The following is a 24,405-nucleotide window of genomic DNA, read 5'->3' as shown; positions in this document are numbered from 1 at the left end:
ATTCCAAAAACATACAAATTATCTAAAACCTGATATTCCCTTATGCCTCATCTTAGCCAACCCTTGGAGAAAAGAGATCTAGTTCTTGAAGGTAATGGGACAGCTCTTCCATGCCTAACTGCATTTTGCTATAACCAGGCCTTAACCTAACAGAATGGAGTCTGTATGCTGAGAATTCCAGGTATTTTTTTTTTTTTGGGGGGGGGGAAGCAGGAAAGAAGTAGTTTAATCTATTTCAAGTACTTAAAACTGTTTATTGAATATGACTGGGAAGGAGTATGTTTGATTTAATCCCATCCCTCAGAAGCTCAGGAATGGACTACAAGTATAACAAAACTCTGGAGGAGGAAGAGGCAGCCACAGGAACAAGCCCAAATATCATAATGCTTTTCTGACTGTGTTGCATAGGATAGGAGTTTAAGCTTTTTTTTCCCCCCTCCCCTGAACTTTTCTACTTAAGTATCAGGCAAGAAATAATATAAGTCTCTTATTTATTGCTTCAGAATTAATCCCTCACCAAGAGCTTTACCAACAGGAACATGTAGATGTGTAGGTATTTTCCACTGAAGGGACAGTTTTTCCATCTTCGAAGTGGCCATCCTAGCATCCACAATTGGACTGGACCTCACATGAGATGCTTTTTCTTCTGCAGACTTTCAGTCACAGAGGCCAGGATGGTTTTGTCATCTTTGTCTGAAAGGCCAAGGGTAGTGTTTGCTAGATTAGGATAACTATTAGCAAAATACTTATCCTTTCAGAGCATGTCTCCTTTGGGTCAAAGAGCTAGTGTCCTAGGATGGCAGAGCATCAGGATGTACCTCTCCTGGCTGGAAGGCTATTGCAAACTTGTTTTGTTTTTGTTTTTTAGCCTAATGAATGATTATCTTGAGTGGTTACAAGATGGGGGACACAGACCCAGGGGCAGGGAGAGACAGGGAGGGAGGGAGGGAAAGAGAGGAAGGGAGAGAAGAATTGGGAGAGGGAAAGGAGGAAGGGAGGGAGGGACGGAAAGGAGGAAAGGAGGAATGGAGGGACGGAGGGAAAAGGAGAGGGAGAGAGAATTGGGAGAGGGAAAGGAGGAAGGGAGGGAGGGAGGGAGGGAAAGGAGGAAAGGAGGAAGGGAGGGAGGGAGGGAAAAGGAGAGGGAGAGAGAGAATTGGGAGAGGGAAAGGAGGAAAGGAGGGAAAAGGAGAGGGAGAGAATGAAGAGCAGCATAGGTTGTCATGTGGAAGCAGGAGGGGCGTACATCCTGGTATGTGAGCAGACCTCCCTCCCTGGGAGACGGCCCCCCTGCTCACGGGTGACCCACTGCGGCCAGCCCCCCCGGGCAGCTGCTCACCATAGACGGTCAGGGTGCAGCTGGATCTGTCCTTGCCCAGCTCGTTCTCCACGAGCACGCTGTAGTCGCCGCTGTCTTTGAGCGTGCAGGTGGGGATCATGAGGGTGCACACGCCGCTGGTGGAGTTGTACCAGAACTTGGAGTTGGCGGTGATGTTGACGTCGCCCTTGTACAGCGTGACGGTGGGCCGCGGGTTGCCCAGGAAGGCGCAGCTCATGGTGCAGTCGTGCCCGCGCAGCACGGTGTGCGGCTTCAGCGGCGTGATGAAGCGCGGGGCGTGGCGCCAGTCCTTCTTCTGGTACGGGCGCAGCTTGGCGCCCAGGTCTTCAACTGGTGGGGGGGAGCCACCGCCAGCTGGAGAGGAGGGGGTCCTGCTCCCCGCTTTCCCCGATGTCCTCCTTCTCCAGCGCCCCCCACCCACGGGTCCGGCAGCCCTGGAGGAGGGCCCTCGTGCATGCTCCGGGGGTCTCCCCCTCCATCCGACACTCTGTGGGTGTTCCGGCCCGTCCCGCTGCCCCCGCGGCGTCCGTCCCGAGGTAGCCGGGCTCCCCGCCCTACAACTTACTCTCATCCTTGTTGACCAGCCACGTGTCCTTGGAGTCGAGCGGGTCGCTGTCCCCGATCTCGTTCCGGGCGAGGACTCGGAAGTAGTACTTCCTCCCGGGCAGCAGGCCCGTGACCGTGTACTTGTTGCTGAAGACCCGGTCCGCCGCCGTGAACCAGGTGGCCGTGCTGGCGTCCCGCTTCATGATGACGTAGTGCGCCTCCCCGTCCTCCTGCACGTCGGGGCTGTGGTTCCAGTTCAGAGTCACCGTGTTGGGCACTTCCTCGAAGAGCTTCAGGTCGGTGGGGGGCCGCGGGAAATCTGAGGCGCAGGCGTGGGTCAGCCCCGCGCCCCGCGCCCCGGCCCTCCCCCCGGGCTGGGGCTGCGGCCGGTCAGAAAGGGCGCGCGCGTGTGTGTCCCCGTTAGGGATTCCCGCCTTTGCCCAAGCCTGCCGCGGTCCCCCAGCGGTGACGGTGAGGGAAAACTCCCCCTCCCTCTAGGGCCAGTTGCCCGCATCTCCGTCCCCCCGCCCGACGCCCGGCCTCTACCAGCGCGCTCCCCGCGGGATGGAGGAACTCGCTCCCCATCCCTTCCGCACGTGGCTCCCTCTCCCAGGCCCTCCTGGCCCCCAGAACTGCGGACGTACCCCCGCCGCGCACAAGCCGGGCCCATCCCGCTGCCCACCCTGCCTCGCTGCGGCCGGCCCCGTGTGCCCAGGCGTGGCAGAACGGGCAGGGGTACCTGCCTCCGCTACCCCTCTCTCATGTCCCGAAGGCCCCGCTGACTCCCCCGGGACCGCTGCGGCGGCGGCCCCTCTGTCTCTTCCAGTAACCCACTCACACGTTCCCACCGCAGTGTCACTGATCAAGCCTCCGTGTGAGGCGTCCTGCCAGAGGTTGCGCATCTTCCCCGGCGGCTCAAAGAAACGCCCTTCTAACGGGGATCTCAGGCAAAACCACACGGGCCGTTTCTATCCCGTTAGAAACGTGTGTGTGCGTACGTTATCTCACGGGAACTTCAGAGAGCCTCGCGGGATGGTGCGCCATGGCTCTAGACCCCTCACTTTGCAGATGAAGAACCAAGCTCAGAGATGCAGTCGCCCATAGCCAGTAAGGGCCAGGGGTCAGATCAGAACCCAGCTCTCTGAGACTAGAATCTTACATTTGCCCTCAAAACACGGCCAGGGGAAGGGAGTAGGGAAGGCTTTTCTCAAGGCACACCAAGGCTCCTGTAGCTATTCATCCGTGTCCCCTCCCACTGCCGCGCCCATACCTGCCACTCGAACATGGATGTCATAGTGGGCCTCTCCATAGTCATTCTGCAGCAGGATGCTGTAAACCCCCGAGTCGGAGCGCTTAGTGCTATTGATGAGGAACTGGGAGTGGTTCTTGCCTTTGGTGATCCTTTCTCGGCCCTTGGTGGGGATCCCGTCCTTCTGCCAGATCACCGTTGGTGGAGGGGAGCCCTAGGTGCCAACCGTAAATTAGACGGGAGTTGTTCCCCCTCAGCCTGACACGGCAACTCCCCTTTCTGCCCAGGGTCACTTGGTAATTTCCCACTGATCTGTCTTCTCGATTCTCACAGGAGCTTTGGTGTGGGGGTGAGGGAGTGGACAGGCCTTCTTTGGGGAGCTCTCAGGGAGGAGGAGAGCTTGTGATGGCCAGGGAGAAGCTTATATACGTGGAATATATATGGGATATACATGCGACTCACATAGAAGGAAGCATGGATACACAGGGCCGTCCCAGCCCGCACCACCATATGACTCTTCAAGCGGGCACTGAGATCAAATCTGGGAGCCTCTGGAATAGGGATGGAATTGTAAGGAGAGAGGGGGAAGGAAAAAGGGGGAAGATATGAGAGTAAAGGGTTAATAAGATAAAAAGGGTGATTGTCGGAGGAAAGAGATGTAGAAGAGAAGAATACAGAGGAAAGGTGGAAAAAAACTCCAGAAATGATCCCCCCCTTACAATTGGTGGAAACTGTATGGGTATGACTATATGTTTATTATATATAGGTGACCATATAGGTGACTGTCAACTCATGAAAGACTTCTAGAGGGTCTTTCTCTGAAGGCAAGATGTTCATACATAATTAATGTAGCATTGCAAACATAGAAACTAAAGCACTGACCCAGGGGTGCAATGAACACTAGGGGACACCTTCTTGGAATCTGAAAGGACTGGGGTTAAAGTGAGGTCAAGGAGAGGGTCTTTTCCCCTAGATACATTGGGGGTGGGATGGAGTTAGATAGTAGTGGGGCTGTGCTGGTCTCTGGGCTTAGACAGAGCTCTCAGCATATGGCAGCCATACTTCTATGTTCTGTAAATTTGTCTCTTCATTAGATCTTTTAAAAAATCTCAACCTCTGTCTAAGGTGTGCTATAAAGGAATGGGGTGGAGGATGGTTAAGGGTGGGAAAATCTAAGGGAAGTGAAATCTCTTGGAAACCAGGCAGAGACTGAAGTGTTAGGAGGGGTTAAAAAAAAAAAACACTTTGGGGGTGTAATTTTGTGTCAGCCATTCAAAAATATCAGTACCCTACAATTGCTTTGAAATTTTGGGGTAAATTATCTCTTTGATTTCTTCTGTTTAGATTCTGCTGACTACGATCCTCTTTCCATCCTGGTGATATGCCGTGCTTAATCGACTTCCTATTATTCTGGTTCCCCAGTCAACTAATGTCATTGTCGCCTCCCAGCTCCTTATTACTATTCTGTTCAGTCATACTCCAGCCCAGCCCATACTCACAATTTAGTTCTCTTCCATTTCATTAATATCCTTGAACTTTTCCATCAGTATGCCCTCCAACTCCTTTCTTTCAGTGAACCCTCAATTTCTTCAGAAGCAATTATATCCCTTACAATTTTCCCCATTAGAGGACTTCTTCAAATCTCTCTCCAACTCAAAAGAACTGAAGAATTTTGTCTTTGTACCCCACTACTGTTTTTAATCCATTTTTTCCATGTGTCCCTGAATAATGGTCTCTTCCTTTGAGATTCATGCAAACTGATTATGTCATCATCATTGCTTTCATTTATTGACCAGTGGGTCATTTTTTCAATAACTTTTAACACTTGGGGCAACTAGATGGCGGAGTGGATAGAGTACCAGCCCTGGAGTCAGGAGGACCTGAGTTCAAATGTGGCCTCAGACATTTAACACTTCCCTGATGTGTGACCCTGGGCAGGTTGCTTAATCCCAATTGCCTCATCAAAAATTAATAAACAAATAAATAAATGAATAACTTTATCACCTGTCTCACAAATTTCCTCTCTACCCTATCACTATTTACCACGCCTAGGAAAATCATTATTCATATTGACAACCCTTCTTCATTCTCACCACATAATTCTACAATCTCTTGAACTCTAATGACCTCTTCCAACTCACTTCAACCATGTAGTAGCATAGTCACATGTTAGACCATTCATGGACCTGGACCCCTTCAATAACTACAGACTCTCAGAAGGGAGGAATCCATGATTGTACCTGACTAAAAATACCCCCTATCACACTGTCAACAAGTGCTCATCTAACTACTCTTGGGATAGCTTTGGAGAGCCCAGAGTCACCACCAACCCATCTAGATATCAGGCAGTCATAACCTCATGCAATTCCCAGTAACAGTGAGGAAAGAGTTCTTTGGTCACAGACATCTAAGTCAGTGAAATGAGAAACCCTTCCTTCTCTCCCTTGAGGTCGTCCTTCCCTCCCAACTTTCTTCCTTCCATCTATATAGCCTTCTCGGATGGCAAGTTTGGTCTCTTGATGCTATATAGGGACGATCAGGGGAGGGAGAGGAGACGGGAGGGAGTGGGACAAAAATAGTCATGTTTTCCCTCTCTTGTCCCCAAGGCTGGTTCTGTGGAGGAGCTTAGGTCTATACTGACCAGATAATGTTCTTCTGAGGGAGCCCCTGAAAGATGAAAGGTGAATCAGATGCTTGAGCTCCTTGTGCTCTCTTACCTGGCGGAGGCATGGCCCGGACACCCTCATCCAGCTCAACAGGCTCCCCAACACCACCTTCATTTACAGCTCGGATACGGAAGAAGTATTTCTGTCTCTCTGTCAGACCTCCCACAGTGTAGCAGGTGCCCGAGATGGGGATCTTTGTACACTTGGACCATTCTTTTGAGTCCTCTGCCCTCATCTCAAGGATGTAGCCAGAAGGAGGGTCCCCCTCTATAGGCTCCCGCCAGGTCAAGGAAATACTGGAATTTGAGGAGTCGGCCACACGTAAACCCTGCACCAGTCCAGGAGGCTCTGAAGCAACCACAGACATCCTTTACTTAGAGACCCTGTACCGGAGCCCTTACCCAACCCCTACGTTTATTTATTTATTTTTTAATGTTTCTTTTTTTTAAAATAGCTTTTTATTTACAAGTTTTATGCATGGGTAATTTTACAGCATTGACAATTGCCAAACCTTTTGTTCCAATTTTTCCCTTCCTTCCCCCCACCTATGTTTATCTTTAACTCAAATCATGAAGGGTCTCCCACTGAAGTCCCTAAGTCAACCACCTACCTAGAATCCCTATATCATGACATTTCTCCACCTGCCTTCATGCATATTCCTTGTCTAAAATACTAACTTCCTTGTTCTTAACTCTTGCCCAAGCCCACTTTCAAAACTTTATTCTGCTCTTTTAAATCCTATTTAAAGAATTTCCTGTTGGATATGAAACTTTCTGAAGACAGGGACTATGTCTACCCAAGAGGAGAAACTTCCTGCCTTTATCCCACATAATACCAATAACAATCCCACCTCCTCCCATCTTTGAGAGGGCAAGGCTGTCCTCAGCCTAGACTCACTGATCGGATCTTTGGCTACCACTGAAGTGGAGGGCATGCTTGGCTGTCCTTGTCCTGCTCGATTCACAGCAATTACACGGAACTCATATTCAGTGTCCTCCAGGAGACCATCCACTTTGCATTTAGTGTCTAGAAAAACAGGGAGACCAGAAGATGTGATAGTGACAGAATACACAAAACTCATGAAATGGAAGCATAAAATGGGGAGGGAAAAGGGGCAAGTAAAGATGGAGTTCACAGAAGCACAGTCTATGCAGTATAGCCCAACCAAATGTGGAGTTTATAACCAGCAGAACCCAATGGCTATGGAGGAAAAGAGCAGTATAGAAAACCAGGGCAGTTTGGTGTTTGATGGGAGCAAAATGGGAATATGTTTTCTGAGCCCACCCTAACAACTTCTTAGCACCCTCACCTTGGATGGGATCCTTGTTGACTGGCACCCATAGGTTGCTCCCTTTCTTCCTTCTTTCTACAATGTAGCCAAGTACTGAGGATCCACCATCTTGGGCTGGTGGATTCCACGTGATGGTTACTGCTTCTTTGGTCACATCTGAAACTTGTGGCTGAGAGGATAGTCCAGGTGGCTCTGCAAGAGCAGTGATAAGTCAGAGAATGTGAGGGTGGACTGAAAATAATTACCTATCCAGTGTGGACGTTCCCTTAAAGAAAAAGCACCAGTCTTCCCACCCTACCACCTGCTAATCCAACCCTAAACCTATCAGTGGAGTCTAGGACCTGTGGGAGGGCCACACGACCTCCCTATTCTTCAGCCAGTGATCAATAGCCCTTTTTTTGTCCAAGGTCCCTTAGTAACATGTTCTCCAATTCTGAGCAATTCCCCACGGTAACTAATGAGTCCCCGCACTAACCAATGGGATTTCCTGCAAAGACCTCTTCAGTCTCCAGTGGGTCGCTCACACCCTCAGAGTTAACAGCTCGGATTCGGAACTGATAAGCTTTCCCTTCCTCCACTTTGTTGGTGGAGAAGTTGGTGACTTTGCCGCTGACCTCCCCAACCTTGATCCAAGATTTCTTCCCAACTGCTCTTCGTTCTATAATGAACTGTGTCACTGGCCGACCTCCATTGTCCTTTGGGGCCTTCCACTTCATATGGACACAGTTGCCAGAGAGTTCCAGGAACTCTACACGACCTTGAGGAGGCTTTGGCCGGTCTGAGGAAAACAGAGGAAATGGGACCCATGGGCATAAAGTCCAAGCAATGGAGAGGTTAAGATTAGTAGCCTTGGAAGATTCGTTCATTATAGAGAAGCCCCCGACCATAAGGTGGCCATTCAGGCTGGATCAGAGTTGGAATACAGAGACTCTGATCTCCCAAACCTTGACAGGCTCGAATACTCTGACCCTTGTTATTAAAAGTTTCGTCTTTGCAGTAAAAGGTAAATTGTAGACTTTGGAAACTCAACTCTTGGATCCCCTCCTTTTTGACCTCTTAGTTCATTCCATTCCTCTTCCCTGCTAGGATCAGAGGATAAAGTGCAATAGGGAGAAGAGAAGAACCCCAAGTGACATAGTGAGGGGTATGTATGTATGTGTGTGTGTGTGTGTGTGATACTATTATATGTGTGGTGGGAATACTAACACGTAAAAACCCTGTCTCCATCCCCTCCAACGAATGTTCTCTTGCATGAGTGACCCCAGTTCTCCCCATCCCCATCCTGTTGCCTCACCAAGTACGCTCAGGTGCAGGGTGGCTGTGACCGAACCATAGTCATTCTTAAGCTTGAGAAGGACAACTCCACTATCCTCACGAACACAGTTGGAAATGGTCAGCAGCGCCTGGTCTTCTCCCCGCTCCATGCTCACGTGCTCCTCCTCGGTCACTTCTACTCCATCCTTGTACCATGTTGCTTTGGGCAATGGCTTGGCCCGGAACGGGACCTTGATGTTGGCTGTCTGGCCAACCTTCACAGTGACAGGGTGTGCAGCCAGTGCCTCCAGCACACATGGGTCAATTTCAGGAGGGTCTGGGGGAGGGAGGGGTGTCAACACTTAACTATATGGGGACAGACCCACCTTCCCAATCAGAGGGAAGGGTCTGTCCCCTAGAGAAAGAGATCAGTCCTACTCATCACCATGATCACTCCTAAGGACAGATTGGATGCTTCTCACCTTGAGGCTGCTGGAAACTATGGGGGATGAGCCAGAAGGGTTAAATATTTGTTCAGTGATGGAACTGAGGGACAGGATAGAGAGAAATCCTCAACTTTGACTTTTAGGGCATGGGTGAATGTTTTCTTTCAGGAAGGGAGCTGATATAGGACACTACCTGCGATGAAGACAGAAGCCTCACTCTCTGCGCCTTTGGCCCGGAATGTGTACTTGCCCTCATGTTCTGGGCCCATGTTGGGGAAGATGAGTTTGTGGACGGCCCCCTGCTTCACAATTTGTATCCCACTGAAGTCTGTGATCTGGAGATGGTGGGATAGGCTATCAAGGCCCATTGGAAGCCTCAAATGGACCCCTGCCTCTTGTCTTTTCCCTGCTTCAGTTCCCCATTTTCTACCTCTTTGCCATCCTTTAGCCAAACTCCTTCCACCTTCTCATCATTCAGCACGACACACAGTTCTGCCGGAGAACCCGTAGCTGCATGTACATCTGACATCCCGCTCTTCACGGAGGCCAAACGTTCTGAGAACAACAAGTTGTTTTTTGGAGGGGGGAGGAGGGAGCCGGTGGCATCTGGGTGGCCAGTAGGAACAGATATGACTATGGCTATATGCACAAGGTAAGTGAGAAGATGATGAGTGTGGGATGGTCCATGTGGGATGGACTATTGGGACTTTGCAGGACAGTCAGTATGGGTTGGTCAACATAGGAATTTATGTCAATAGGGTCTTTAGGAGGCGGGGGGAGGATCAATAAAAGGTTAAAGAGCCCCACCTTCTACAGTCAGAATGGCAGTGCTGTAGTACTCTGTGGGGTCCCCATCCTGCATAGCCACCACGGTATACTCTCCTCCATCGCTGAGCTGGGCATCCTCAATCACCAGCTCTGCCCTCTTGCCTTCATGGCTCATGCTGTACTTAGCCCCACGCTCAAGCAGCTTCCCATCTTTCTTCCATCTCAAGGTGACATCCTTGGATGTGAGTTCACATTCGAGGCAGGCCCGGCTCCTTTCCTTTACACGAACGTTCTTCAGAGTGCTCACAAACTTGATGGGAATGCCTGCAACACCAGACACACCACTGGGCCTTCCCTTCTTTCCTGTGCACCCCAGCTGCTCTGTTTGCAGAGTTCCTAGCCTCAGAAGTGTGGGGGGCAAGTAAGTACCAGTGCCCATCTGCATACTAGTGCCCTGGATTCGTCTGTGTCTCTCTACAACTGTGTTCTTTCCCATTATCCCATGTGTACAAATTCTAGTGCAGCCTACCACTGATGTCTTAATATAAGCCCTGATAGCTTAGCATACCCTTAAGGGAAATACCTGTGTTCAGGTGACCCCTGAACATATGTACTCAGTGGAGACTATGGAGGAGGGAACAGGGAGAGAAGTATATCCCTAATTCTCTCAATATCACACTGGATCACTGGATATAAGTACCATGAGAAGTACTAGCTCGGAATTATAGCATCCTCTCCTTTAAGAGCTTGAGGTTTTGGTAGAATACAAGATTATCATGTGCTAGAGTTTCAGGCACTCACGGTCAATGGTAAGAGGAGCCTTCTGAACCAGTCCCCCAGCCTCAGCAGAGAATTCCCCACTGTCACAGAGCCTTGCGTCTTTGATCTTGAGAGTATGGGTCAGCCCATCTTCCGACACGGAGATCTCGTATTTGTCATCCCTCTTCAGTTCCTTCCCATTGAACTTCCACACGAAGTCGGGCACCTTCTTGGACAGGCGGATCTCAAATACTGCTGTCTGGCGCTCGGTGACCCTCATCGGCTTCATCTCCCCGACAAACTTCAGAGGCTCATCTAGAGGGACACGTGGGCCACAGGGAAACCAAAATGGAAAGGAAGTTACAGCAGTCTCCTCCATCCCCCCAGTTCTACAGAACACACTCTCTGTCACTTGGAACAGTTCAGGCAGGAGGGGAACAGACTGACAGCTACATCCCAGGCCCCCCTCATCGACAGCTTCCTGATCCCCCAATAGTCACTGAAAGAAAATAATTGTCAGGGCTTGCTCAAGAAATTAATATACAGGAGCACCCCCTAGTGATCATCCTTGTCTCTGGGAGAGCTTCTCTCATGATTCATATAACGTTGGACCCCAAACCAGTGAAACATGAGCAGTAGTAGCTTTTTCTTACCATAAGCCCCTCTTTCTTCAAGAGTTTGCAGTCTAAGTGCAACTCAAGAATACTATGTATTTACATAGATTTTAAGGGCTATCTCTATAGACTCTTTGAGTTTAAAAAAAAAAAAGGAGAAATTTCTTTAATTAAGTAAACACTGATAGGGGGCAGTAGAAAGGAAAGATATTTGTCTTGCTCTATTTTTCTCTTGCTCCTCCTGGTTTTTACTCTAAAGGTGATGCTGCTGGGTTATTTTTTTCCATGTATCATATGCTTAAAAACATGGTCTATTCTGGCCTAGGAATGTCTACCTAAGGTGAAAATTGATTTGGATACAGGATCATAGGATATTAGATTTAAAACAGGAATGAATCTTAAAGGTTATCAGATCCAAATGCCTCATTTTTACAGATGAGGAAACTGAGGACCAGAAAGACTAAATGACTCATCCAAAGTCACTGAGCTAAGTAAATGGATGAAGTGTGCTAAACCCAGGCCTTCCTGACTCAAATTCAGTGCTCAGAATGTGAATTATTCTGATCTTCTCTTCCTCCTCACTATTGGTTTGGGAAAGGAGAAAGGAAGACATCAGAGGTGAAAGAAGGGGGTGAGATCAGAAAGTTAAATAAAAAAATATCTCTAAATCTGTGACAGGATATATCATACATCATACAGCCAGGACACATCTGGGTGTGCAGGTCTCAAGGAACAAGGGAGAAAGAGGAGAATATGAGAAGAAATGGCAAACAGTGCCCCTCCCACCTTTTGATTTTTCTCACTCTCCCTGTCCAGTTTTCCTGTCCCTCCGAGTGTGGGTAACTTCCCCCCACTCTGTACTGGTCTCCTTCTTCCTTGTCTCCTCCTCCCCTTTTGTCTGCCCTCCAAGGAGACTTCATTTCCCCATTCTTTCTGATCCCTCGTACCAAGAACAATGAGCTCCGCGCTCAGCCGCTTGTCACCCACAGATAGCGTGTAGATACCAGCGTCATTCATGTTCACATTGGTGATAATCAGCATGTATTTGGTTCCCACCTGCTTCACGTCATACTTGCCCAGGGAGTACTGGATTCTCAGAGGCTCTGTTCCCTACAGAGCGGTGTAAAGGAAAATGTCAGAAGCGCAAGACCTTTTTGGATACCCCTACCCCACCTGGGATACACTCCCAGAGGCTCTGGTGGGTTAGTCTGATGGGGAACTGACCCTTACGGTACTGGCCCATCAAATGAATCTCTTTGGACATGACTTATTCTGATCTTGTCCCCCTGTTCCCCACTGGTTTGGAAAAGAAGAAACAAGGGAGTTTAAAGAAGAGAAAACCCTGACATCTCTGCCAGTGTTTCTTGCAGGGCTTTTGGAAGACACAGTCATAAGGAGGCTCTAGGAAACATCCCCAGCACAAAGTGCCCTCCTCTCTTTCACCAAGACGTCATGAACAATCTGAAACTCTTCCATCTGAGCTTCATTCCTTTGAGTTAAATGTTATTCCCTCCATGAATCCTCATTTACATCCCCTTGGAGGGAAACTGTCTACTTAAAATTCCTTTTGCCTCAAAGTGAAGAAGTCTATTAAGTTCTCTCTTTCCAGAAAGAATAGTGGCTAGAGTAAAGGCTCAGGGTAAAGAAAACCTGGGTTCAAATCCCATCTCTAATATATACTGTCAATGTGACTGGTCAAGTCCAGTAACCTCTTGGTGCCCCAAAACAACTCTTTAAACCTATGAGTGGCAGAGTTAGTGCCCATCTGTCCTGCTGCTGGGGGCGGTTTTCTAGATCAATGATATCAAAGATATTATTCAGAAGGGACAGACCCTTAAAACGGGGCAGAAATGAGAGAAGGAGCATACAGACCACAGTGACCAGAGGAGAGAAGGGACGTTAGAGTGGTGGTGATTCAGAGGAAAGGGGAAAATGAACAGTCTCCCCATGTTCTCTGGAGCGAGTCAAACCTTGATCCATATCATCTTTATATTGGGGTCCTTCAATTCCAGTATGCAGTCAAAGGCCGCTGTGCTATCCACTTTGGCTTCCACGTCCTCCAGCGGCTTTATGATTCGGATGTTCTAAGAGTTTTCAATGATAAAATGGGCAAGATGGGGCCACTCTGGAGTTTTCCAAAGTCATCCCTGCCCTGCGCATAGGCTCCTGGAAAGGTCCCTTTATTTTTCTGGATGAACATGGGAGTCAGATACTTACCAGCTGTGTGACCCTGCCTGCCTCAGTTTCCTCACATGTAAAATGAGGATAATAATAATATCCATAATAACATCCACCTCCCAGTGTTGTGAGAATCTTAGGAGAAAATATTTGTGAAGTGCTTTGCAAATCTGGAAGTGTGAGCTATTATAATACAGAGGCAGACTCTGACATTCCCATGCTCATGCTATGGTTACATTCCATCTTTCTTCCTTGTTCCTTCCTCCCACCAATTAATGAGGGGAGGTAACAGGAGACTAAATTACTCAGTGCAAAGAATCTATTTTCACCTATCAGTAAATAATTCAAACTTTCTGCAAAGTTTTCAAATATTCCCTTGGGCTGTGGTGATCCCTATAATTTGAGGGGTCCCCCAATCCTACTCTGTAGTAGTAGAGGAATCCCCATATCCAACTGTCACCCTCATGAGATGTCTTAGGGTCCCAACACTTTACCTGTCGCCCTCCAACCTCCCAGCCTTCTGGGTGTCCCCACTCTATCCAGCTCCCCTGGTCGCCAGGTTTTTCGCACTGACCTCCACCTCCACCTTCTTTTTCATCTCCTTGAGCTTTTTGAGCAGTCCTCGGAAGTCTGTGAAGCCATACTCCATGCAGACCTTCTCAAAGTCCTTCTTAGGAACCTTGGACAAGATCTCCAGCATCTCCTTCTCATCCTTCACTTTCTTCTGCTTCTTCTTGGGAGCAGGGGGTGCCCTGAGAGTGGCCAGACCCAATATAGTTACCCCTTCTTCCCTTCTGAACCTTAATGACCCATTCTTTCCTTCTCTTCCCTTCCCTGAGAAACTTGACTATCTCTAGAGGAAACAAGAAAGGCTCTAGTCCAAAGAAATAACAAGCAGGGAGAAGGGCAATCTAATGGGCTCTGGCTCTCACCTCTTTTTCAGCATCTTCTTAAAGTCCATCTTTTCTTGGCCTGGGATCCAAGAGAAAGACTTTCAGTAAGTACAATGAAAGCTGGGTATCTATGACCCCTTTTCTCCTCTTCTCCCCCAAAAGGGAGGCTGATGTGATCCAGTTAATGAAGGTGTGGGGACTGTGACTCCTTACCTGTCACTTCCACTAAGCAGGGTAGCATGGATCATCTCCCTAAGAGGGATGGGAGATGATCCATTCTACCCCCTAATAGGAATGGTGGTTACCTGCTGATAGGGACAGTATGCAACTCACTCTCAGTTACTGTTAGGGACACTGTGTAGATGGCATCAGCATGCTCATTGGTTGCAATGCATTTATAGTTGTCCGAATCATCAGAAGTCAGTGGTTCTAACTGGATAGGAAGAGAGGGCAGCAGTCAGTATCTGTGAATGTGTGAGGAGGGCTGCTGGCTGAAGGAAGGAATGCTGAGAAGGAAAAGCACCCAGTGGACTCGAGCTACAGGATTTTTCTTCCCTCCTCCCTTCTCCCCATCATCATCATAACATATATAGCACTATGTGCTAAATATAAGCACTTTGCAAACATTATTTGAACCTCACAACAGTCCCAGGAGGTAAATGCTTATGTGATCTCCATTTTACAGATGGGGAAATTGAGGCAGGCAAAGGTGAAATGACTTGTTCAGAGTCACACAGATTAAATTTCTTTTGCTATATTTGAATTGATCTTTACAACGTCAGGCCCCGGGGTTCTGTGTACCAAGTTCAATGTACTTTGCTACGTCACTGCTTTTAGGCCAGTAACATTTAAACTCTTGGGAGGAAGGGGTCTGTCTGTACCTTTAGCACATGTTCCTTGTTGATGCTGTCATAGAATATTTTGGCACTTTCCTTGATGGGAATACCACTCTCCCTCTTCCACGAGACATTGGGCTTGGGGTTGCCCTGAACTTTGACTCGGAATACAGCCTTGTCACCTAGGGGATCATTGTTTGAGAACCAGAAGAGAAATTAGAGACTCTCTAATGCAAATCCTCTTTTAAAAAAGTGAATGAACTAAGGGCCCTATAGAAAACCTTTCTGAAAGTCACATAGGTGGAAATCTGACTCCAGATTAAGTATGATTTCTATTGAACCATGATGCATGACCATGGTTTACTCTGATGTACTTCAGTACTTCACCTTGTTTCTCAGAGGACTTTTGGAAGCCCTCTGGCTATGAGGAGACAAAGAATTCAATTTTGACACTTATCACTCTCTCAAATATCATAGTTCTTTGGTATCTGTCTCATTCCTCTTTCCACCATTCCAACCTATTTCATTGTGAGTCTCCTGACAACAGGGTCAAGGTCCTGTTTTTGAGACCTTGGTAGCTACTACATGTAAGTATTTAATAAATGCTTATTCCAGAGGATCCTGAGCCCCAAACTGTCTTCTCTGATGGAGCTGAGATCCTGCTAAAATGGCTATGCACAAGGCCACATCCATGTGAAGAGTCAGTCCCAGGAAAGCAGGGACCATCTAAATTACTCCTAGAGAGGGAAGGGGAAGGGCTCACCCTCTGGAGAACTGACAGGGCTGGGTTTCTCCACAAACTCAGGGACGCTTTCACCTGCTGGGATTTCCGAGCTTCGGGTAACCAAACTAAAGAATTCCACATGGCTCGAAGACTTCCGAGATACTTCCTCTGTGGGAGGAAGGATGAAGGTCAGTCATGGAGGAAGGTAGTTGTGTGTGTAGTGTGTGTGTGTTGGAGCGGATGATGGAAGGGACAACTTTTTGGACCTTTAAGAACCTAGAGCTGTGAGCTCATTACTCAATCATCTCCTGGAGCACAAGGTTCCAAATTGGAATCCTTGTTCTCCCTTTATATCGTTTTCTGTTTTCAGCCTGAGTAATGATTTATTTATGCTGCTTCTGACCTCATTTTCAGAACTAGTACTGGGATTTCCCTCCTTTCTGGAAGTTGTCTGTGCCCAGAATAAGGGAGGAGGCTCCCTATGTATTGGAAGTAAGGAAGCTTCAGAAAGACCTCCCTGACCAAAGTAACCCTTTTCTAGTGCCTCTCAGGGCTATGCTGGAGCCAGCTCCAGAATTAATTATTAATTTTTCAATATGATCATTTACATCTTGGAAATCAGTTTGATTCATTGTCTTGTTAATTGCCTAGACTTAAGAAAATGATGGAGACTACATTAATAAAGCAGATCAAGTATAAAAGTATGTCTGTATATTTCCTTCCTGGAGAGATGATTGTTAAATATTTACCAGCACATCTCTGCACTAAAATTCCACCATTAGAACTTAATTCTTTTGGATGATGACTCCTATTGCTTTACAAAGAAGAGGAAATCATGAAGGGTTATTAAAGCCCCATTAGTCATAGTTTTCTAGAAAGAGTGACCTGAGGATACATAGGAGGCCCTGGAGCAAAGGGTTAGCTTTTAAGGGGATGAATTAGGGGTCTATGGAAACAGGATTTGACATCTTTGGTCCATCCTGAAGGATCTTCTTGAGAAAGTCTAATTTCTCTGGTTCTAATGGGAGAAAGGGTGATAATTGGAATCAGTTGTCTGACCACCAGTTGCCTAGTCCACCCCTTCCCAAACTTGCCTCCCACCACCTTAGTGATCTGAGAGAATGTCTGTACACTGGTGGTGGTGGAACTGGAGAACTCCATGGATACATGTTCCTTTACCATCTGCTGTCGGTGCATTGTTGTAGTCATGGTGACAATGAGTAGAGCCCTGTGGGAACAAGGGGGAGAGTTAGATTTGAAGATGGAGAGATAAGAAAGGGAGAACCCAAGGGGAAAAATAAAAGAGCATAATGGAAAAAATGGGGTGGGGGCATGGAAATATGGGGGAAGTGGGTAGGAGAAGCGTGACAGATGGATCGGTATTAGTTGCTTGTACTGAGAACCACTGGTCGAATCAGGAAGGCCAGGCCTGGCCCCATCCTGCTTCCTTTTTTATGACTCAGACTTTGACCTATGTCTTTACTGTTTGGGCTTTTATTCAGAGTAAGAATTGGCAGGAGCTCTGAGCTGTCCAATCATAAAATTTTAGTAGGGATACAAGTCTTGCCAAAGAGAAGATGCAGGAGGAACTGAGAGCAGTTGGCTCTTGTCTCTTACTTTTGGAGATAGAAGAGGGTTAGAACCGGTCCACTTGCCAAGGAGGAGAATGGAAAACAGGCAAATGGAAATGGGATGGAGGTATCTTTCGTTGGCTCAAATGACTTGTGGAAGGTATCAACCTATGGGAGGCACACTGGGTATTGGCAAAAGGAAGAGAAAATTATTTGTTCTATTGGATAGGAGTGGGGATAGGAACTTTTGGCTAAACAGAGCAAAAATAGAGATTCCCATAGTATTCTGAGAATATGCTAGAGTAGGATCCCTGTCAAAGATCCCAAAGTGTTAAATAGTTCACAGTCACTCTGATCTAGAGCTGAAAATGTTCAACTAGCCCAGGGACATTTTGACTTCTGGATTTTTTCTTCTGAAATTTCTGAAACTGAGATTCCATTGGAAGTGTACTTGTTTACCCCCAAATCCCCACTTCCCACTAAGGGAAAGAATAAAAGGGAAATTGATCCTTCTCATCTCCATATCCAATCATGTACTCTTTGCTCTGTTATCTAAAGCCTTTGGGGATTGGAAAAGGCATTGGAACCCTTCTCTTCTAGCAGATATACCAGACCATGATATTATCCAAAGGCTTCTCTTAATTTCTTAGAATATCTCAGAAGGGAGGAGTAGAGATGGCATCTGACTACTCCCTGCCTCCCCGACTCCCTGGCTCTCCAAGCTCCCTTCCAGTATCTATGACTCAGGGATCAGGATAACTCTGTTGAATCAGCAAGATTTTAATTCCCAGGAAGTCTGAAGAGTCTATAAGACTTGTAAGAAATCTTCCAAATCCAATCATCTCCATTTTATAGATAAGGAAATTAAAGTCCAAAGAGTTTAATTGATTTGTTCCAGATCATACAGGTAATAAGTGAAAGACTTGGGGTTTGAACTCACATACTCTGGGGTAAAAGAGCACTGTGAAAAGGGACTTTTTAACCATGTGAGTTGTAACTATTGAGGGATAGGGAAAGGGATGGCTTGTCACCAGAGTATTGGGAAAAAAAGATAGACCTGAGAAAGACCTTCTTTTGACTCAGTCTGATGAGGTGATAAAAATAGATGAGGAACAGCTTCTTTCCTGCCCTCAGGAGGCTTAATTTTAAGAATAATAAAAGGTAGCTAGATGTTACAGTGGATAGAGCAGGAGCCCAGAAGTCAGGAGGACCTGAGTTCAAATGTGATCTTAGACATTTAACACTTTCTAGCTGTGTGACCCTGGGCAAGTCACTTAATCCCAATTGCCTCAGCAAGAAGAAAAAAAAAATAATCTCCATATATGTTGGGTTTAAAAGCTTACAAAGCACTGTAACACACAATCTCTTTGAAGTCTCATTAACAACCTTGTAAAGTAGCCATTTAGAGTCTATTTTACAGAAGAGAAAGTTCAGGGTCAGGTGACTTGCTGTGTACTCCTGTAGATTTATCTTGAGTCCTATCCCAAGATTTACAGCTTAGTCCCTGACCCCAAACTCTACGTGTCTCCATCCTTCCCATTCTCACTCCTATGACTTACCCAAAGTCGAACAATAGAACTCAGATTTTCTGACTTCTAGTACAAGGCTTTTTTCAAAGAGTGACGGAGACCTTCTTATGAGCAAGGAAGTCCGTTTATCATGTGTGATAAGAAGGCTGTTGCTGAAGCTTATCAGGTCTAGGATAATACGCTAGCATAAAGCTTCTCAAACTGTGGTTTTCAATCTTGCAGCTAAATGTGAAGGTCACAAAATCATTACTTCTTATTAGCAAAGGTTTGATTTGTATAACTATGTACCAGGGGTCATATAAAAATTTTTGTGTGAAAACGGGTTGTGAGTGGAAAAAGTTTAAGAAGCCCTGCTCTAACATATACTTTAAAACTGTCTACTCTTCCTACCTATTGTCAGTGCCCACATCAGCAGTTAAGCCCCGACTTTCCTCTCTAACTCCCCATCTTTTGATTCTTTTCTCTCTCCTTTGTTCCTCCACTTCTTTCCCTACTTCTCCCCTCAATTACCTTCCCTGAGGATGGTGGGGATGGGTGAGTCAGCCTCATCCCAGCTTTTTGGATACTTTACCTTCAGAGCTGTTTTCCTGGTGGCTTTGGACTCTGATTTGTACCTGGAGGCTCCACACTCAGGCTCTCTGTATCTTCAGCTCCAATCCTTACACTTCACACTTCCCTGTAATGGCTTCCTCCCCACTCAGCTCTGGACAGACAGGGAGTGGAGTCAGCAGCACTTTAAATATTCCTTCCCAGGGGATCCATTCCTTGCCAAGGCCAGCAGCTGCAGGGGGGCCGAGGATGACCCCTTCCCCAAGTGGACAGCAGAGACATCTTTGGAGATTGACATCCACGCTATTTTTTGGATAGTTTACCAGAAGCAACTTGAGTCTGTGAGGGTCTGTGATTTTGCCTTTCTTACCATAACAATGAAAATAATTCTACTTATTAAGCACTTCAGTGTTTACAAAGTCTTTTTTCTGCAACAACTTGGTGAAATGGGTAGTACAAGTATTAATGTGTTCATTTTATAGACAAGCAAAGTGAGGCTTGGGGAAGTCGTCACCAAATCTCAATTTTGGAAGAGAACTCAGACATCATCCAATCTGACTCATAGCTGAGAAGGAATCCTACAGTACACTGGGCTGGAGATCTTCTCATCTGTGCTTGTAAATATGTGGTGAAGTAGAACCCACTCCCTCCCATAGCAGATCATTCCTTTTTTATTTTATTTTTTTAATTTCAAGATAACTCTGCCAGATAATGTTTTCTTACCTCCTGCAGAAAACTGCTTCTGCAACTTTCTAGTTTTGCCCTCTGGGGCCAAGAAGAACTTCTCTTCCACATGACAGACTTTGGCATACTTCTATAAACCCTTTTTCTTTAGTCTAAACTTGCCCAAATAATAAAGCTAGTAAATGTCGGAATTATTATCATTGGGACACAGATCTACCGACTCCCAGATTCAGTGCTCTCCAAGGAAAGCAGGCTGAGGGACTCTCCTTCAGGTTCTGGTTTTGTTTGCTGATGTGTTAGGTTTGTTCTGAGGGGAGCCATGTGGGGTAAATTGGGGTAGGAGGTAATGAAGATCCTGGTAGAGATTGAGAACAGAATAGAACAGATCAGATAGAGGGAATCTTCTCATTAGCTACCTCAGCTACCCACTTCTACCTATTTCTGAAAGGATTAGACTCCCAGCTTTGTCTCTGAAATGGGATGAGAATGGAGACTCGAATTAGGTTAGAGGAGCAAAAGGCAAACCTGAGATACTAAAGGTATTATTTAGCCATCCAACTCTCCAAGAAGGGGTATCTTTTCCTCCACGGGTGGTACTCTTCCTGGGGTTCATCATTCAGAATGACCTGTGTTCAGGACACCTGGAAAATGAATGAGTGGGCTTTGCCCTCCCCCTTCTCCACCATGAGTCACTGTAGGTTTGGCTATTAATAGACTTCTCCATTCTGATCTCCTTGGAAGATTTAGGATGCCTAGTAGGACTGTGGGGAAAGTTGGCCAAAATGTGTGATTCATCCTCTTTCTGCCCCATTATCGATGTCCTTGGGCTTAGTCCTGGGTTGATGTCCCCCCCCCCCACCCCATTCTCCTCTGCTCCAGTTCTGTTATTCCTGGCTCCTGCCCCCCTCTTCCCCATCCCAGGGGATAGAGCCCATCCTTCCAGGCAAGTCTGACCTCCGTCATCCGAGCCACTTTTGCTCTGTCCTTTGGGGAGGGCTATGGTCAGAATAGTTCTCTGAGCTGGGATATAAGCCTGGTGGATTCCCCCAGGCCCCCGAGGTGACATTGACATTTCGATCCAGGGCCTTAAAAGGGAAAAAACCTGAGGCTGCAGCTGCTTTGAGGCCCTAGGGGAGGACATGGGATAGGGGTGGAGAGAGAGCTGAGAAGATGCCTGTAAAGATTTGGGAGAGGATCCCAGAAGAAGGGGGAGGAGTCCTGTAGAGGCTCAGGGAGAGTAGGGGGTAAGTAAGGACCCTGAAGATAACTTATTGATGTTGACACTTTGGTCTTCCAGGTCTGTAGGCTGCATTTCATCTGGTCCCTTTTCGGTGGGAGCCAGGCTTCTGGAGCAGTAGAAACCCTCTCCACCCACCCTGGTCTCCTTTCTGTACAAGGGCATTTCTTTCCAAATCCACACACAATGAGAAAGCCGGTAATTGGGAAAAGGTGGAAGTTGTCCAGAATCAGAGTTAGAGCTGGAGTAACTTTTCTGGATTCTCCGGCAGGAGTGGGTAAATATGGGAATTTCTCTGGGGATTACTGGAGAGTGCAGGATGAACATTTCCTTAATTGAATACTATAAGTCAACAAATTGGCCCCAACATCTATCAGTCTTGGGGTGAACGGAGGAGGGAGGTGACCCAGAGGGTTGACTGGGGGAATAAACATGAGAGATGAGTTCTTGGTGGGGGTGGAAACCCCAGAACAAAAATTCAGAGCTGGGGGAAGGCTGTGAAGTGTGCACATGTGCGTGTAAGTCACACAGAGCAAGGCCGATTTTGCTCAAAATGCGGTGTTTATTGCTCTATTCAGTGACCACGAGCAGTTATAAAAAGACGCCTCAGTCTGCCATAGATTAAATACTTGAAGTCAGCTATAAAACCACGTGGCTCCAGGATAACACGTTGCCAAAATCATGCACACCCTGCTGATGCGTTCTCTACACACTCACGGACACGGAACATACCCACGGATACACGATTTGGGAAGAGCTTCCCCACAGTGACACAGGAAAATACTCTGCACAGAACTGGGGCCAGCCCCTGCCCCTTCCCACTTGGCTCAGGGGCATCAGTTCTTCTCAGGGGGAGTCCTTGTACCCCAAAACATAGCTCCTCCCCTCCCCTCTTTCCTCTCCTCCAGGAGGTGGGATTGCCTGGGGAGAAGCACTCCTTCTCTGGGTGTTGGGGGAGATGTCAATTAAAATTTGTGATTGTTCTTCTGCAGCCTGGGGATAGGGGTGGTGGGGAAGGGGAGCCTCAGGAGGCGGGTGGGTAGGGAGTGATTATTACTGGGGAAGGAAGAACCTAAGATGGGAATGAGAGAAGGGGGTAATTTATGGATAGGAGAGGGAAGACTAAAGTAGGAGTAAAATAGTGGGACTGGGGGAAAGGACAGCCTCTGGTTGGGGGAGGGGAAGGGAGGAGTGGGCAGGGCAGCCTGTGGCTGCGGGTGGGAGGGTGGGCAAAGTATAAGACTGAGGTTGGGGATTGGCTGGGAGAGCCAGTCGAGAGGAGGGGAAGCCTAAGGCAGGGAGGGGGCGGCCTAAGGCTGTGGGTAGAAGGAGCAGGCAGAAGGTCTAGCCAGGGGGCAGTCCGGCCCCATCCCTCCTCTCCATGACTTATTAGCCCTCCCTCCCCCTGAGTTTACTCCGTACCTGGCTCCCCTTAGTAAGCCGGGTTCCAAGGCTCCCCCTCCCTCCCCGGAATAAGCTGCTCCCCAGAGTGGGCTCCGAGCCCAGGCAGAGGAGACACAGTGTCCGGTTAAAACATCAGAAATAGATGGACAGACAGTGGGATACACAGAGTCCAGCACATACAGTATTTGGATCAAGTTAAAAAATGGGACTGGGGGAAGCCGGGGAAGCCAGAGCGGGGGCAGGGCTCGGCAGGGGATGCCCTGTCCTGGTATTTACAGTAGAGAGAGCTGCAGTTGGAAGGGGTTTTCACGACTGGTGCAGACAAAGCAGATGAAGCGAAGAACAAAAGAAAGCTAAAAGGAGGAGCTCGGGATGCTCCTGGGCCCTGGCAGCTTCCACCGGGCCAGGCAGGTCTCAGGCCAGGGCTGCGCTCTCGGGCCCCTTGGCTTGGGAAGAAAGCTGCTTCTCATACAGGCTCATGACGTGGTGTACAAACTGGTACTGCTCGCAAGTCTGGATCATCCCGCCCCTGGCAGGACAGAAGAAGCGGAGGGTGGGAGGAGAGTCAAAGGGATGGGGGGAGAGGAATAGTTGGCTTCCAGGGGGTGATGGGACTGGGACCATTATTCAGGGCCCGGAGAGTACTAGCAGCGGGTGAGGCACTTAAAACAGGGGCTTTAACCGTCCTGGGGGATTCAAGGGGGATCCCCTTTCTGTCCCCACCAGGGAAGCTAGTCTGCATTGCCATGAGTGATAGGGCTCCAAAGGCCATTCCTGGAAGAAGTGACCGGCAGGAGGAAGCCTTCTTGGGCTCCAAGTTCTCCCCCCGTTCTGCAGAAATCCTCTTGGAGAGCAGAGCTTGTTTTCGTCCGTCCCCTGCACCTAGCATTAAGCTGCGGGACTGACGGACTGGGAGTTGATTTTCACTACCCCAGGGACTCCTCGTCCCCTCCCTCTGGCCGCGGGCCCAGCCCGAGTAATAGTCCGCAAGCACAGACCTGCCCCGACCGCCCGCCCCGCCCCAGCCGCCCCCAGGCTGACCTGTCCTGACGGAGCTGACAAGTGGTCTTCAGGATGTCCACTACACCCTCTCGTTGCAGCTGCTTGCAGCAAATGCTGGTGGCAATGAAGCAGCCGGTCCTTCCGATCCCGGCGCTGGGGGCACAGAGAGGCCGCTGAGTCAGTCAGACCCGGCGGGGACCCGGGCAAAGGCTGGGGGGAGGCGGGGGCGCGGAGGCAGCTCGCGGGGCCCTACCTGCAGTGAACGATGATGGGCGCGAAGCTCCGCCCCTCCCAGCCCGCAGCTTCCTCCACCTCCAGGACCAGCTGCAACAGTGGGGGGGCCCGATCCGGGGTCTTCTGGTCTGGCCACGAGGTGAACCAGTAATGCCTCAGGCCGCGCTCCTCAGTCCCACTCTGCCGGAGGGACAGATGCCAGCGAGTGAGACCCCCTGATTGGTTTTAGCCCATGCACCTACCTAAGTCCCCCAACGTGAAGGCTGTGGGAAGTCCCCCTCTCTGAACCAGGGAGTGAGAACCCCTGATTGGTTTTTAGCCCATGCACCTACCTAAGTCCCTCAATGTGAAGACAGCTGGAAAGTCCCTCTCTGAACCAGGACTCCCAGACTTGATTTTATTCCATCCATTTTTCTAAGCCCCCTCAACAAGAAGACAGTTGGAAAGTTCCTCTCTAAACCAGAGAGTAAGACCCCCTGACTTGATTTTAGTCCATCAATCTACCTAAGCCCCACAACATGAAGACAAGTGAAAAATCCCTCTCTGAATCAGGGAATGAGATCCCTGACTTGATTTTAGCCCGGCCACCTATCTAACATCCCCAGTATAAAGACAGGTGGGAAGTCCTTCTC

General features: G+C 48.2%; 2 protein-coding genes across 3 annotated transcripts in view; both read right to left on the bottom strand.

Moving 5' to 3' along the window:
• Positions 1–233: 233 nt before the first annotated feature.
• Positions 234–20,584, bottom strand: IGSF22 (immunoglobulin superfamily member 22). Of its 2 annotated transcripts, XM_031944185.1 has the most exons (23): positions 19,235–20,584; positions 16,658–16,791; positions 15,603–15,731; positions 14,885–15,021; positions 14,337–14,436; positions 14,043–14,082; positions 13,685–13,862; positions 12,903–13,016; positions 11,880–12,042; positions 10,361–10,633; positions 9,599–9,883; positions 9,222–9,346; positions 8,985–9,126; positions 8,386–8,682; positions 7,567–7,869; positions 7,110–7,283; positions 6,698–6,826; positions 5,852–6,148; positions 3,597–3,685; positions 3,156–3,348; positions 1,905–2,204; positions 1,340–1,669; positions 234–693 (listed from the first exon to the last, which is right to left on the bottom strand). In XM_031944185.1, the coding sequence occupies exons 2-23, from the start codon at positions 16,770–16,772 to the stop codon at positions 626–628; spliced, it is 3,981 nt and encodes a 1,326-aa protein (XP_031800045.1). In that variant the 5' UTR covers positions 16,773–16,791; positions 19,235–20,584; the 3' UTR covers positions 234–625. The 2 variants fall into 2 exon arrangements, with proteins under 2 accessions (XP_031800045.1, XP_031800046.1); XM_031944186.1 differs by lacking the exons at positions 14,885–15,021; positions 15,603–15,731; positions 16,658–16,791; positions 19,235–20,584 and having other exon boundaries at positions 14,309–14,351.
• Positions 20,585–21,675: 1,091 nt separating this feature from the next.
• PTPN5 (protein tyrosine phosphatase non-receptor type 5) overlaps positions 21,676–24,405 on the bottom strand; it is a 115,629-nt gene continuing 112,899 nt past the window's right edge. Inside the window, exons 13-15 of the mRNA XM_031943858.1 lie at positions 23,793–23,953; positions 23,579–23,692; positions 21,676–23,066 (exon numbers count right to left, since the gene is read on the bottom strand). Of these exons, the coding sequence (XP_031799718.1) occupies positions 22,952–23,066; positions 23,579–23,692; positions 23,793–23,953 (390 nt within the window). The 3' untranslated portion in view covers positions 21,676–22,951. The remainder of the gene's footprint in view (positions 23,067–23,578; positions 23,693–23,792; positions 23,954–24,405) is intronic.

Source organism: Sarcophilus harrisii, chromosome 6 (genome assembly GCF_902635505.1).
Source record: "Sarcophilus harrisii chromosome 6, mSarHar1.11, whole genome shotgun sequence".
In the NCBI taxonomy this organism is placed as follows: domain Eukaryota; kingdom Metazoa; phylum Chordata; class Mammalia; order Dasyuromorphia; family Dasyuridae; genus Sarcophilus; species Sarcophilus harrisii.
The sequence above is the reverse complement of the archived record's forward strand: the minus strand, read 5'-3'. Positions and strand labels throughout refer to the sequence as shown.

What these genes read in the sequence shown, in the direction of transcription:
- IGSF22 (XM_031944185.1), bottom strand. Translation starts at nt 16,772, where the DNA reads ATGACTACAACAATGCACCGACAGCAGATGGTAAAGGAACATGTATCC. An exon ending in GTCCCTAACAGTAACTGAGA is followed by an intron (nt 14,083 to 14,336) that starts GTGAGTTGCATA and finishes CTTGGATCCCAG; the next exon opens with GCCAAGAAAAGATGGACTTT. An exon ending in CCTGCACCTGAGCGTACTTG is followed by an intron (nt 7,870 to 8,385) that starts GTGAGGCAACAG and finishes TGTTTTCCTCAG; the next exon opens with ACCGGCCAAAGCCTCCTCAA.